This window comes from Rhinichthys klamathensis, unplaced genomic scaffold (genome assembly GCF_029890125.1).
Source record: "Rhinichthys klamathensis goyatoka isolate OS25496 unplaced genomic scaffold, OSU_Roscu_1.1 h1tg000117l_1, whole genome shotgun sequence".
Lineage (NCBI taxonomy): Eukaryota > Metazoa > Chordata > Actinopteri > Cypriniformes > Leuciscidae > Rhinichthys > Rhinichthys klamathensis.
The window spans coordinates 671,960-686,274 of NW_026606654.1; the positions used below are offsets into that span (position 1 = coordinate 671,960).

General features: G+C 39.9%; 1 protein-coding gene across 1 annotated transcript in view; it reads right to left on the reverse strand.

Annotated features, from left to right (window-relative positions):
• The window catches only part of smoc1 (SPARC related modular calcium binding 1), a 73,939-nt gene that overhangs the window by 40,789 nt on the left and 18,835 nt on the right, over nt 1-14,315 (reverse strand). The window contains exons 3-4 of the mRNA XM_056255073.1: nt 2,088-2,200; nt 1,559-1,658 (exon numbers count right to left, since the gene is read on the reverse strand). Coding sequence (XP_056111048.1) covers nt 1,559-1,658; nt 2,088-2,200 — 213 coding nt within the window. The remainder of the gene's footprint in view (nt 1-1,558; nt 1,659-2,087; nt 2,201-14,315) is intronic.

A 14,315-nucleotide genomic window follows, 5' to 3' on the forward strand; every position in this document is an offset into this window, starting at 1 on the left:
TGACATTTTTAATGCAAATATGACATTGTTTGAGATGTCTTTGTTATGACAACTTGACATAAACCAATACATCACAACCTCTCATATTACTAAGACAACACAACCTGTCATAAACATGACATAGCAGATTAATGATCAAACTTAAGAAAGCACTTAGCTTTATGGGTTAACATTACATTAAACTGTCATGTGGTTGGTTTTGACATTGGCTGTCATGAGGCATTATAACTGTGTCATGAATATTTTTCTTGACCTCAACTACAGTGGTACAAATTGAATTTGTCATTAAAATGTTATAATGGCCTCATGACAGCCAATGTCAAAACCAACCGCATGACAGTTTAATGTAATGTTAACCCATAAAGCTAAGTGGTTTCTTAAGTTTGATAATTAATCTGCTATGTCATGTTTATGACATATTTATGACAGGTTGTGTTGTCTTAGTAATGTCAAGTTGTCATGACAAAGACACTGACAGGTTATATTGTATTGGTTTATGTCAAGTTGTCGTAACAAAGACATCTCAAACAATGTCATATTTGCATTCAAAATGTCATAATTGAGCGAATGACACTTAATGACAGTTGTCATAAACATGCATAAACCTCCTTCATATTCATGACATGTGTCATGTCATGATTATGAAGGTGTCATGTCAGTCTTATGCACACCCCTTCAAGTAAAGTGTTACAAAAGTAACTTATGTAAAAAGTATGTTTTTGTACCATCCAATCATAATAATGATAATAAAAGAATTAATTATATGGAACAAGCTAAAAGTTTCACAGGTGTCTCTGCAATGCGCTACAGATGAACTGAACTGACAACGGTTGAAGGGACCATCCAGAAAGCTAGTAGAAATTTAACATCAGGGTTAGGTAAGCATGAGATGCATGGCATGTAACCATAAAATGTCAAGACACAAGAAAAAAATAGAACCAGGTGCTCCAGTCATAATGTAATCCAGTTCTGGCAGGAGTCGGTGGTGTTATCTCCAACAGAACAATCAGAGCCATTTGAGCAAAGTGTTCCCATTCATTTACGAAGAGACAAGCTCCCTCATCCCAACCGTCCGCTGAAAGCAGTTACACAATGAAAAAGAGAACGAGAAAGCAATGTTTGAGAAGAAGGAAAAATTGTAGAGAATGCAACGGATGAAGACAGAGATTGATGGAGTGTGAATTTGGAAAGAGACAGAAAGAGAGAAAAGAAGAAATGTAGAAACCATAAAGTAGAGAAAAGAAAAATGGATGAACTTTCGGAGTCGGCGCAAGTCCTCCAGGATATTATCCATCACCTCTCGGCTCCATGCACAAACACAGTGGAAGTAAACTAAACAGAGCGGTGGCTAGAGTTTAACATCACGCTGACTCCATCAAAACAAAGAGCACGATTTAAATCAAACAAAGTCTAACGGCTTTGAAAGTGATGGACTACAGGCGCAGCTTCTTGACCGAGGCACCTGATGGTTTAGCGGTTCTGCTTTTCAGCACGACCTAAACACAAAGCGATAATCCAAGCAAACAGTCTAGAGATAAAATCGCCATACATACAGTACCTGAACACACTGGCGTTTTGTTCTGGACAGAGGAACCGCTGACTGGCTTGCCATCTGTGGTCACGCACCAGCAGTATCCTGTGAGAGTGTGACACTGGACCTGGAGGAGATACAGACGGAGAGAGGTGAGAGGAAATTCCAGTAACTGCTCTTGTATCTCCTGGACGACCCGCACGAAACGTCCCGGCGCTTGCGCTGGGGGAATACAATTATTCCGAGTGAAAAACGACCCTCATAAACGATGAGGCATTAAAAGCTTAGGCGGACTGGATGATCTCTGTTTAACAAAGCAAAGGCGCAGGTGAAATAGAGGCTGCGCGTCTATAAATGCGATTTAATGTACACTTTCCATTCAGATTCCCAAAGCAGCCATGCTGATGAGAAACACAGGGAAGTGCAATTTTTTGGAATCCTATCAAGGCTGGGGAAGATGTTAGAAGGCTAATTTGTCCACTAGATAGATTTGCTTAAGGATTCGTCGATGTCAGAAGCAACATATTAAGTGCAGCGGCCCGGGACTCTGTCGGACCTGGGCAAATGTTCCGTCGTCGTTGCATTCTGGGATAAAAATGGATTCCTGTGGCCTCTTGGCTTGTTCCAGAGCCTGAATCCTCTCAGTCCGACATTTCGTCTGGCCTGCTTCTGTAATACAGAAACAAATATGCCTAATTACACACTTGACGTACAATTACCGCTAAACTTACATAAAGCTAGTGCCACAATGGGTTTGATTCTGCAGGGATTTCATTAAAAAATATATATAACTGCGTTCACTATATGTTGCATTGGAAAATATTATCTAGGAAATTAACAAATTGAATAATGTATAAGGCTGAGTAATAAGGGGGAAATTCACATAAGACACATAAACACTCCCACACTTTCCCCCCTACTTTTTGACCAGTGTACTCCCATGACTTTTCCAGTTGTTCATGATTACTGGATAGGGATTAAAAATAAATAAATAGAAATTTCACTGACAAAGAGCAGTTATATTTTAGATCTACGTAATAGAAATTTCCATGCCATTTCCATGATCTTTACAGGTATTACTCAAAGGTATTACTAATATTCTGGTTTTCCAGGCCTGGAAATCACCATTTCAAATTGCTTGATGTTTCCATGACCATGGAAATCCTAAAAACAAATAACAGGCGCATTTTTGAAGATATGATTATTAGGAAAGTTTTTAAAAAATGTTTTTTTTTTGGGGGGGAAATTTCAATCACAAAGAGCAATTCTATTTTAGTCCTGGGCAACTACAAAAATATATATTCACGAAAAAAAAAAAAATCAATGCCATTTTCATAACCTTTTAAGATATTATGAGTTTCATGAGTTTTCCTGGCTTAAAAACCACAATTTTAAAATAGCTGAATATTTCCATGACCATGGAAATCCTGAAAACAATTAACAGGCGGATTTCTGAAGATAGGATTATTGGAAAGGCCATCTCATTAAACAACCATCTAAAGAAATCTCATCACTTGTGGTAGGAAATGCATCATGAAGATTCGTAATCTTGAAACTTCATCTAAACAAGGAAAATATGAGGTTTTGAAATGGCAAAGCTGAGTGTCGTGTTCCAACATGTATAGGCACTTTATATGAATACAGAGAGTATTTAGTCATCCTAGTCAAATAAACAACACTTACAAGTTGGACCTCAGTACTGGACTGCATCCAAGAAACGGGGAGGCTAAAAACCATGTGATACCAGCAGATCATATTCACACTTTCAATATATTCACAATATTCAGCCTTAAAATGCTTGCTATACTTGCGTGAAGATATGAACCCGGACAGATGTAAGTTCAGCAAGCACACAAAGACAAACTGCAAATCTGCCCTACGCATGCCTGTGAGCAGATGCTCTTAAATCATCCATGATGCAAAAATGAGAAACACCTGTTGTATCTGTGAAGTCTGTGACCGATCGACTGGAAGAGACAGTTGGGCTGCAGTCAGCTCCAGACAACACAAGAGTTAATTATATTGATATATACAGAACAACCAAACCTCAAAACATCAGTTGTTAATCTGACCTTTTTCGGGTTTTTTTCTAATTGTACAACATGATTTCACCAAGTGCAAAATGTTCCTGGATCAACATCTTTGTTGATCCTGGAACAAAATTTCAATCAACCAATCAGATTTGAGGGACAAGTTTACAGTTTATGTCACGTTTAGGTTTACAACTAGCCTGGATGCCGGCCGAACTTAGCCCCGCACACAACATTTGAGGTCGGGAAGTTCGGTCTGACTCTGGACTTGATCCGTTGTGGAGCAACTATGCTCGAACCAAAGCTGTTCGGACCAATCAAATTGTCAGGGCGGGCTTTATACGATGATGGACAGATGATCCACGTCACCAAAGAGCGCTTGGGTTGAATTCGTTTACAACAAAGGTGGCTGACGCTGGAGAATTGAGATGTGTAGATTCAGCCATCGCGTCTGTTATAGAAGATGTAGACAGCGCATTCATTTTAAAAGAGGTTCAGAGAACCGCGATCAAGGCATTTGCCGATCGGAAAGATGTATTTGCAGTCCTTCCTATGGGATTCAACATATGTCACTTACTCCGTTGTTCTGATTAGTTGTAGGTCTATCCAATTGAGTGCAGAGGCATTTTCTTTCCAGGTTAGGTTGAAACACGCCCCATAATCATAGCTCAATGGAGCAGTATCAGACTCATATTCTGACTAGTATCTGAGTATGGCGATGTCAGGCTAGCTTACAACCAGAGTCAGGTGCTTCCACATCAGTGTTATTCACCTGTCATTTCCCTCTGATTTTAGGGATAATTTATGGGTAGGGATTGGTTTAGGGGTAGGGATATTGTTAGAATTAAATGTTGATCCAGGAACATGTAAAAAAAAAAAAAAAAAAAAATCAAGACAAAACAAGCCTTAATTATATATATAATATATTTAAAATTCAGTGAATTTATGTACATTTCTATGGGACAAAATATGCGATTTTTTTTTTTTTTTTTGGTAAATGACTTGTCTTTGTTCGTCTCGGGCCCTAATAAACCTAACTTTCCATTGTTTTTTTTTTATTTTCAATTTCCTATTTCAGTTTGCTAAAGATGTTTTTTGTTTGTAAGGTATATGAACTTTACGCTGAGTAAATAACGGTACTTGAACCAAAGTTTCTATTTAGCAGTACAAAATTTGAAACATCTAAAGAGAGTTTGTTAATAGACACCAATTAGTGTTTTCCTAAAAAAACAGTGATGACACCGATCATGCACCTTTAACTGACAGTTTAACACGGTCCAGTCTAAGAAACGTATGATGCAGGCTGACCGTGACTTAAAGACAGTCAATCTGCCTTTCAGTATGTGAACACGGCCTGCAAAAACTTACATGCATACCAGTGGGCATACGCGTTCCCTTGGTAGTTTGCTCTAATGCTCCAGGGACTGTATATTCTCTCTAGACTGACACGCACACAGATGTGTTCATTTGAGATCAGCCACGTTTTTGGTGCCAACACTTGAAACTAAGACAAAACTGCAACCCAATTTGAAAAAAAAAATGGTGAGGAATGTGAGACCAAAGCTGCCACAGAAGTTTTACAGTTTTTTACAATCACTTTGCTACTATTTTCAGAACCTTGATGTCATTTTTCAAAACTCTAGACACAAAACTCAAAACGGTTATCACTTGTAACACAGGCTGTCTAATGTTCAAAACATTGCATTGTGCATTCACATCTTTAAAGAAATCTTGCACTTGCACAATCATTGGTTCAAAAAACAAATTTACTGTGAAATACCATTGAAACATAACTATATATCACCCACACACAAGCAACCGATAGTTTCACTGTGTCATTGTTCGTACAATCATTAAACATTGTAGAACAAAATAGGTGATCCAGGTTTCATTATGGTCTACATGTACAGTAAATACATCTCTGTAAAAGCACTGCAGTAGTAGAGAGAATACACACATAGTGGAATCACTGAACAAAGTGTGTAATATATTGATGCAAAACACTACAGTGCAATCACAACACAGGTTTATTGGAATCAAAGCAAAAATATTAAATATTAGTCTACATCCATGGATATTGTAGTCTAATTGGTTCATGCTCCACGCTAATTGGTGACAATGAATCTCGTTATCTTGAAACTGTCATGATTTACTGTAAACATGGAAGATTGTGTGTCTGTTTCCATACAACTATGCATTAAGAGTAATGCAACAGTTACTTATCATTTTGAGCGGTTGTATCAATTGATAGTTAGATCATTGTAAGGAAATGAATAGACACTCATTTGAAATGTAATGTGTGAATTGCCTTTTGAAATAGTAGTACTGTGATGTTAAGTTGTGTCATATTGAACAGGTGATTTTTGTTGAATGAACAAATGATCTAAGTTTTATGTGTATTGTATCCAAGCAATTGAGAAAAGGGTATAGAGTTTTGAAAAATGTGCATTTTGATCATTGGTTGTGAGTTTTGTGTCTAGAGTTGTGAAAAATGACATCAAGGTTCTGAAAATAGTAACAAAATGATTGTAAAAAACTGTACATGTATTTAGCTAAAATATATGAGCAATATCACATGAGTAGTGATGGACGAGTTCGAAACACTGCAAGCTTCGAAACCTTTACGAATCTTGTTTCGAATCAGTGGTTTGGGGTGTGTATCAAACTGCCAAAGTCCCCTGATTTCAGTAAATGAGGCTTTAATACGTCATAACTGGTTCTGGTAATTGCATTTGATAGATTTTACTTTCAATAAAGCATTTGCAATGGGTTTGTAAAAGGTGTTTTTATGCATGTTTGGCCTGAGTTTTTGTTGCATTTACACTGTCCTGACCAGCAGGGCTCAGCAGTTTGTGGCATTTCAAACACTTCGAAACAGTGAAACATTTGAAAAGCTTCATTTCTTCCATCACAACACGAGTAGGAGTGCGATACTGCGTTTATACAACAGTTCGACAGCACAGGTGTGTAAATCAATAAAAACGAGGTGACTTAAAAAACCCTCTTGTGTCATTCAATTCTGAAGTTGACTGTTTAACAGATGAGCCCAAGCCTCCGTTACTAACTTGAAAACGCCACTTTAGAAGTAATGAAAGAACGCTGAGTTGCTTCACTTAAAGCTGCAGTCCGTAGCTTTTTTTGGGTTAAAAATGATCCAAAATACATTTTTGAACAAATACATAACCAGCCAGTGTTCAAAACTATCTGCTTGCCTTAGCTCGATTCAAAGCGGTAAGCTTGTAACAATGTTTTTAATTCTATTGGTAATGGTGGATTTCCGCAGGAGATTCGAGCATGTCTTTGCGCCATTACGTCACATCTGTACACACACATCTGTACACACACATCTGTACACATAAAGAAGAGTCTCGGCTAGTCGGCTATATTGCGTGTGAGGATGCTGGAGGTGGAGATTTATAGCCTTTTCTCACAGCACTTGATATAATTAAACTTATCAATTTGATGGCGGATCCAGAAAGGTTCAAACGACAATCACCAGTGACAACAGATTCACCCGCTGTAAAATGCAAAAGACTTTGTTCGGACTTCGGAGTGGCTATAGAAATAAAGATACTTGCAACCGGACCCATGCGAAAACAAGGATACATATCGGAAGGACATTAAATGTAGTCACGCAATGCTGACGTTGTTAACATTAACAATATGAGAACAAAGTATAATTTGCACGGTTTTACGTGATATGATAAGCGATTTTTAGATTTAATCAGCGCCATTTACTGCAATGTCAGAACCAGAACAAAAGTGGATGTTACTTACTTGTTCAGATGACATTTTCCAGTGAAAATTATTATGTTGGTCATACTTCCAAAAATAATAATCTTTGATTCTGAATGCCAGTATCCACACCGGCGGTGATTGACAGCTGCACACTCTCCTAAAACATTGTGTTCATCCACGCTGTGCCGTGTCGAAGTACAACTCACGTAAAGTTGATAATTCCGCGAATAACTGCAATTGCAGATTTCGAACAGAGATGGCGACAAAGAGGAAAAACCACGGACTGCAGCTTTAAGTTAAAAGCTATTATACGTAAAAGTATTATGTAAATAGTTTAAAGCTATAAGCTATATGCTAAAATGATTATGTAGAGAAGAGTATTATGAGAGAGAGATAGAATGAGCGAGTGTGATTACTTGCATCTGATACAGCATTAATTTTTCAGGTCAATCTCATATTCATAATACGCCAAGGAAAGCGATATCTTTGTCTTAGTATCCTTTCAAATGTTATGGAGATTTCACATGACAACGCTTGTCAATTTGGTTGCGTCTTACAAGGTGTTAAGTAAAACTAATGTCCATGTATACAGTCTTGTTTCAGACCCTTTCAACACACAGGTCTTTGCTACTGATTTACCCATAAAGACAGTCTCTTGTCGCCAACTAACCTGCACTGGAAGTCAAAATCACTAACACTAACACAGAACATTTCTCAATACCAAATACTATTATTAAATACTACTATTATTTCTATAAAATAATATTTATCGAACGATAATATTTAATAAACAACAATCGCCATTATAAAAGTCGCTAAGCAATTCAGTCAAAAGTACAAAGGCAGTGCTCTGATGAATTAAAGTTATATAAAAATATATAGATCTGAAACTTTGCTCTCTGCCAAATCATATAATAGATTAATGAGAGCAAAGATTGCCCAGTAGACATACCCAAAACGAATTATATCTCATGTTTAACCACTATAGGGACATTAGAGCCAGTGGCAAATTACAGAAGAACTGGCCGAGGTAAGGCTGTTCTCGGCGGGTACATGAGCGTTGAACGGCTGCTGACGGCCTGGAGCTCACATCTCTGAAAACATTGAAGCAAAATTTAAGATAGGCGCTATCTTTATAAATAAACCACATATGTGAAGTTTAAACAACTACAGTTTAGCCTAAAAACGTATAAAACTACATTCCGTGACACAACAACAGTACTATTTGTAAAATTATAGTGGGTTTGCTCTTCCGCCATGACACTCGCTGTGAGAAATGCTGCAAGCGGAGTGATACAAACGGTGAAACTGTTCATAGGTTTTCATCTCATTGCTCATACCTTTCATAGCTGTCAGCTCTTTGACCTCTGAAACCAGTGTGGGCGCAGGAAGAGGTTGATCAATCCTCCAGTTTTTACCTGAAATTTCAATATTAACAAGAAAAAACACATTTACATATGTATTACTTAACACAAATACTCAAGGAACAGTCTAGCTTACTGTCATGTATGTTTAGTTTTGTTCTGGCTTCATGTTTTTGAATTTGGTCTTTTATTTTGCTATGTGCTTTTGTTTTGAAGCTCTTGTTCCTAGTTCCTGTTGCCGTGTTCATTGTTTCCTGTCTGTCATTTTCCTGTTTCCTTTATTACTAGTTTTCAGCACTGCGTTCGGATATGCCTACTTCTCCAAATAATATGCAAAAAGAGTAGTATAAAACATAAAACGTGAGTCAGCAATTTTTGTTGGACACTTTACTATCCCATGAGGCCACAGGAAAAGAGTCAGGAATGCCAGATAAGCATCACAATTGATGCCTTGGGTCACATGACAATGCCAACATGGCAGATGTATACGTCCAGTTTAAATTCATAGTACTAAACACATTCATACTATAGAGATTTTTTTGAAGAAACATTTAATCATGTGGTACATTGTGAAAATGACGTGATTTAGGACCTTTATACACCACATGCCATTGTAAAGACTCTACAAGTCTATCACTCACAGCCTTGTTTTCATCCACATAAAATTCAGTATGGTGTCTACCCTGACTAAGGTCTATAGCCCTCTTGTCTAGATTCGTCTTTATATACAACTCTGCATTTGGTGAGGTTTTTGGTCTAAGTTTTCATGTTTATTATTATTAAATTGAACTTGAGTTCATAACCTTGATTAGCATTGAGTGGACATGTTATACTTATTAGGGTTCAGTAATCTAGTGGTATAGAATATTAAATCCTGCATTACTGCATTATGCTTAATTTTTCAAAATACATATGACAATAAAGATGGCTTTCAGACAATATAGCTAAGTTTGCTTTCCTTACCCCATTTGCTATATTTTTTTCTGCTTTTAAACCTCACTAAATTTTGTAAGATTTAAGCTGATAATGTCATATGTGAGTTAAATGAAGTGCACGACAGAAATAGTATTTAATGATCAAATCCAAACATAGGAGAACCAACCACGTAAAACATAGACGAGAACGGATACGAGATATCTAATGTGACGACAGGTGAACTAAACTAGGTCACAGGAAAAACACAATATACAAGCAACAGTACGCCCCCTCCTGAAAAGGCACGTCCTCGCGTCGTACAGAACAGTCCAACTGAGGAGGGAGGGTGGATGCTTTGGAGAAGGGCAAAGGAAGGGGTGAAACAAAAAAGTCCAAGGGGGAGTGGAGGGTGGTCGGAGCCAAGATGGAGCCCAGAGCAGGAGGAGCCAGATGTTGGTCCAGAGACCAACCATGATGAGACCCCAGGGTGGAGTCGAAGGCGGGAGGAGCCATGGTGGAGACTTGACAGGAACTTGACGGGAACAGCCGATAGAGAAGCCACTGGAGACAGACACCCAGGTGGAGCTGACACGCCGAAGAGCCCACAAGACACTGCTGGAACTGGAGACAGAAGTGGAGCCGGAGCGACGAGCATCCGAGGTGGAACACAGGAACCTGAAGACTGAGGCGGAGCCGGTGGAAATGAGGAAGAAGGCATAGTTGGGGGAAAGGTGGAGCAAGACGGATTCGAAGGTGCAGGCAGGACAAATTCTGACCAAGGCAGAGCCTGTGGGATGAGGGAGCCCGGTGGAGTCGTAAGGCAGAAGATTTCCGGTGGAGTCGAGGGAGGGAGGAGCCAGGGCAGAGACGATGCATCGACAGGCTGCTGTGGAGTGTTGGGTTCAGAGGCTGGAGACGGAGCCAGGGGATCCTCTGTTTTAGGCGGAGCTAGTGGCCTGAAGAACCAAAGCGGATCCACACACTTCAGTGCAGGAGATGAAGAGGGGCTTAAGGGTACCAGAGGAGGTGGATGAGAACAGACGAGAACGGACAGAGAATGAGGGAGAACACAAGGTATAAATACACAGGGACTAACCAGATAACTAATGAGACGACAGGTTAACTAAATGACTAATCCTACAAAATTGGAAAACTAGGCTGAGGAACAGGCAGTTAGGAGAAGCAGGAGAGGAAGGCTGGGAGGGATCACAGGACATACAGGGCAGGACGGAACCAGCAGGGAAACGGGCAGTTCAGGGCTGGACGGAACCAGCGGGGAAAGGAGGAACAGGGGAATTACCTCCTCAAACATTTCCAATTGTCCAAAAATATTCCAGCAATCATAGCGATCCCATCCACAAGCAGTAAGGTTGTGGGCGGGGCTTTCCTCCAAGCTCTCAAACTCAGCAGCACATGTTGTAGTGGGCTCACGCACCTGGTGGTTCAGGCTCTGGGGCGACGACTCCTTCCATCCTCTCCTCAAGTTCGGTCTTGTCAGTCACAGCAGGCTGAAGTCCAGTGTCTGTAGTCGGCTCTCGTATCTCCATCGTGCCGGTCGTCGGTGGCTAATGGCTGGTCTCTGGATGTGGAGTGGGGCTGGTGTCGTTCTCAGCCGGGCCGAAGGTGAACGGGGAGTTGTTGTTCACCAGCACCCACTCCACGGATGCGACGAAGTCTTCCCTTGAACCAGCCGCTGGAATGCATGCCTTGGACAGCTCGCTCAGGCTTGTGTGATAAAATCAGAGCCAGACAGTAACGGAGTACATTTACTTGAGTCCAGTGCTTGAGTACAATTTTGAGGGATCTGTACTTTACTCGAGTATCATTTTTGGGGATTACTTATGACTTTACTCAAGTACATTTGAGAGGCAAATATTGTACTCTTTACTCCACTACATTTCTATCCATAACCGTGAGTACCCGTTACTTCAAAAAAAAAAAAAAAAAAAGGAAAAAAGAAAGTTCTCGGAAACCCTCAATTTGTTGTTTCCCTCTCAAACGTGATTGGATTGTGCAGGCGCCACTGATTGGGACAGCCTATCAGCAAATCACCTTCACCTTCAGCTCTGAACTGACGCCAAAGTAAACTCCGGTCAGATTTAGATAAGAGACGAAACCATGAACGAAACAGGTTCAAATGTGGGAGCAAAAAATCCATTAAAACTCTAGCAGAGGTTTGTCAGAGCGTTGCCATTGTGCATTGCTTTGTGGGCAAGTGAGAAATGTTAAATAAAGCAACATGGTAAAAAGATGAAAATGACTTGAATTAACTTTCAATTCCTTTTAGATTATCAAAGGTATTAAGATTAAAATTTTTCATAACTCCATGTAGGACGTTTCTGTACATAAATGTAAGCACGGTTCGCATACCTACCCCGAAGTGATAAACTACTTGTCTTTGCCTATAAATTTGATACAGAATTTTATTTTGTTTAGGCATGGTTTGTATGGAATTACAAACCTGCACACATATATTCGAACACACATAACTATAGTTCTTAATCAATTCTTAACCAGCATGTAAACGCCATCAGCGTTTATCACAGGTTCAGTTTAAAGTCTGTTTAGAGAGAACGCCGTCGCCTTAGCCGCCCCTAATTTAATAACAAATGATGATTTCGCCGGAAGTGAATCAATCAAAACCAACTTTAGCTGGAAATAACATTATTCAAGAATCGCTATAAAGCCAAAACAATCTCTGTTACCTTAAATTATGTTTATCTCTGTAAAGCCGCTTTAAAACAATCTACATTGTTAAAAGCGCTATATAAATGAAGATGACTTGACTTGACACTGTGGCAGTAAAGCCGCTTTAAAACAATCTACATTGTTAAAAGCGCTATATAAATGAAGATGACTTGACTTGACACTGTGGCAGTAGTAATGCAATATTTAGAAAATTTACTCTTGTACTCTTGATACTCAAGTACTTTTAAAAACAAGTACTTCAGTACTTTTACTTAAGTAGACTGACTATAGATATGACTGTAGTAGACTGAAGTAGATCTGACTGTAGTACTTTTACTTGAGTAAAATTTAGCAAGGGGTATCTGTACTTTTACTCAAGTAACGAAGCTGTGTACTCTGTCCGCCTCTGGATAAAATACACAGAGCGAGCAGTCCAGGTAGTGTGTCTGACACGCAAGCTGCATAAAGTCCCGAGTGTGTTCTTCCAGCAGACGTTCTCCCTGCTCCAGGCACAGCAGCTGAACAGCAGGCAGATCCATAGTGAAAACTTTAAATTAAAAGGGGAAAACCCCCGCAAAAATGAACCTCTATCGGTCTGGGAACGTGTGTGTTGAATGAAGTGCACGACAGGAATAGTCCAAGTTAATAGTATTTAATGATCAAATCCAAACACAGGAGAACACAACCACGTAAAACACAGACAAGAACGGACAGAGAATGACGGAGAACACAAGGTATAAATACCTAACGATACGAATGATGTAATCTGTGAATGAATAAGTTATAGATTCCTGTAGTAGAGAGTGTTATGATGTGAGTGAAGTGATGCTTCTGTGTATTATAATTCTGTACATATTTTTTAAATTTTGTAAGTATATCATCAACCTGTCCAGGGACTGCAGGCGGAAATTAGCATTTTTGCTATAACCTGGCACATGACATCTCTTCTTTCTTAGATTAATGTTTTTTTTGTGCATTGTCCCTGATCAAATAAATAAATAAATTAAATTAAATTAATTAATTAACGAGATAACTAATAAAATGACAGGTGAACTAAATGACTAATCAGACAACATAGGAAAACGTCTCAGGTTACGTATGTAACCCTGGTTCCCTGAGAGGGAACGAGACGCTGCGTTTGAGACGCGGTGGGAACGCTCTGCGTGATTGCGTCATGAAGCACGTGTAAAATCAGTCCAATGGAAGCCCGATACGTCATAGGTGACGTCATAGACCAGGAAACTATAAAGCACCCTTGAAAACAGACCGCGACAGCTTCTGAAAAGTCTGAAGTAAGTCGATCAGGGTATGCAGGAAGTATGGCAGGCAAACGCAGCGTCTCGTTCCCTCTCAGGGAACCAGGGTTACATACGTAACCTGAGACGTTCCCTTTCAAGGGAACTTCGAGCTGCGTTTGAGACGCGGTGGGAACCCCATACCCACTACGCCATAGTGACAAATGCCCGTTCTGTGTGAAGTCCTTGCGCACACCAAGAAGCAAGCAACCTCGCCCCAGGAGTGGAGAGGTCAAGGTCATAAAACCTGACAAATGTATGTGGAGAGGACCAACCTGCCGCATTACAAATGTCAAGAAGGGAAACACCCGAAATTAAGGCCGTAGAGGCCGCCATACTCCTTGTAGAATGGGCCCGTACAGCCATAGGTGAAGGCTGACCGGCAGCTTCATAAGCCAATGATATAGCCTCAACTATCCATTTGCTCATAACCTGTTTAGATGCAGGGCACCCTCTTCTGAGTGACCCAAAACATACAAATAACTGCTCTGACTTACGCCACAGGGCAGCTCTGTGAACGTAGGCATCCAATGCCCAAACTGGACATAACAGGTTCAGTTGTTCCTGATCTGGGGTATTAAAAGGTGGAGGATAAAAGGCCTGCAACACTATTGGGCCCCTAACATTAACTGGGACCTTAGGAATATAACCCGGTCTAGGGTATAGAAATGCTTTCACCATACCAGGTGCAAATTCCAGACATGACGGAGCAACCGACAGGGCATGCAAATCTCCAATTCTCTTGATAGATGAA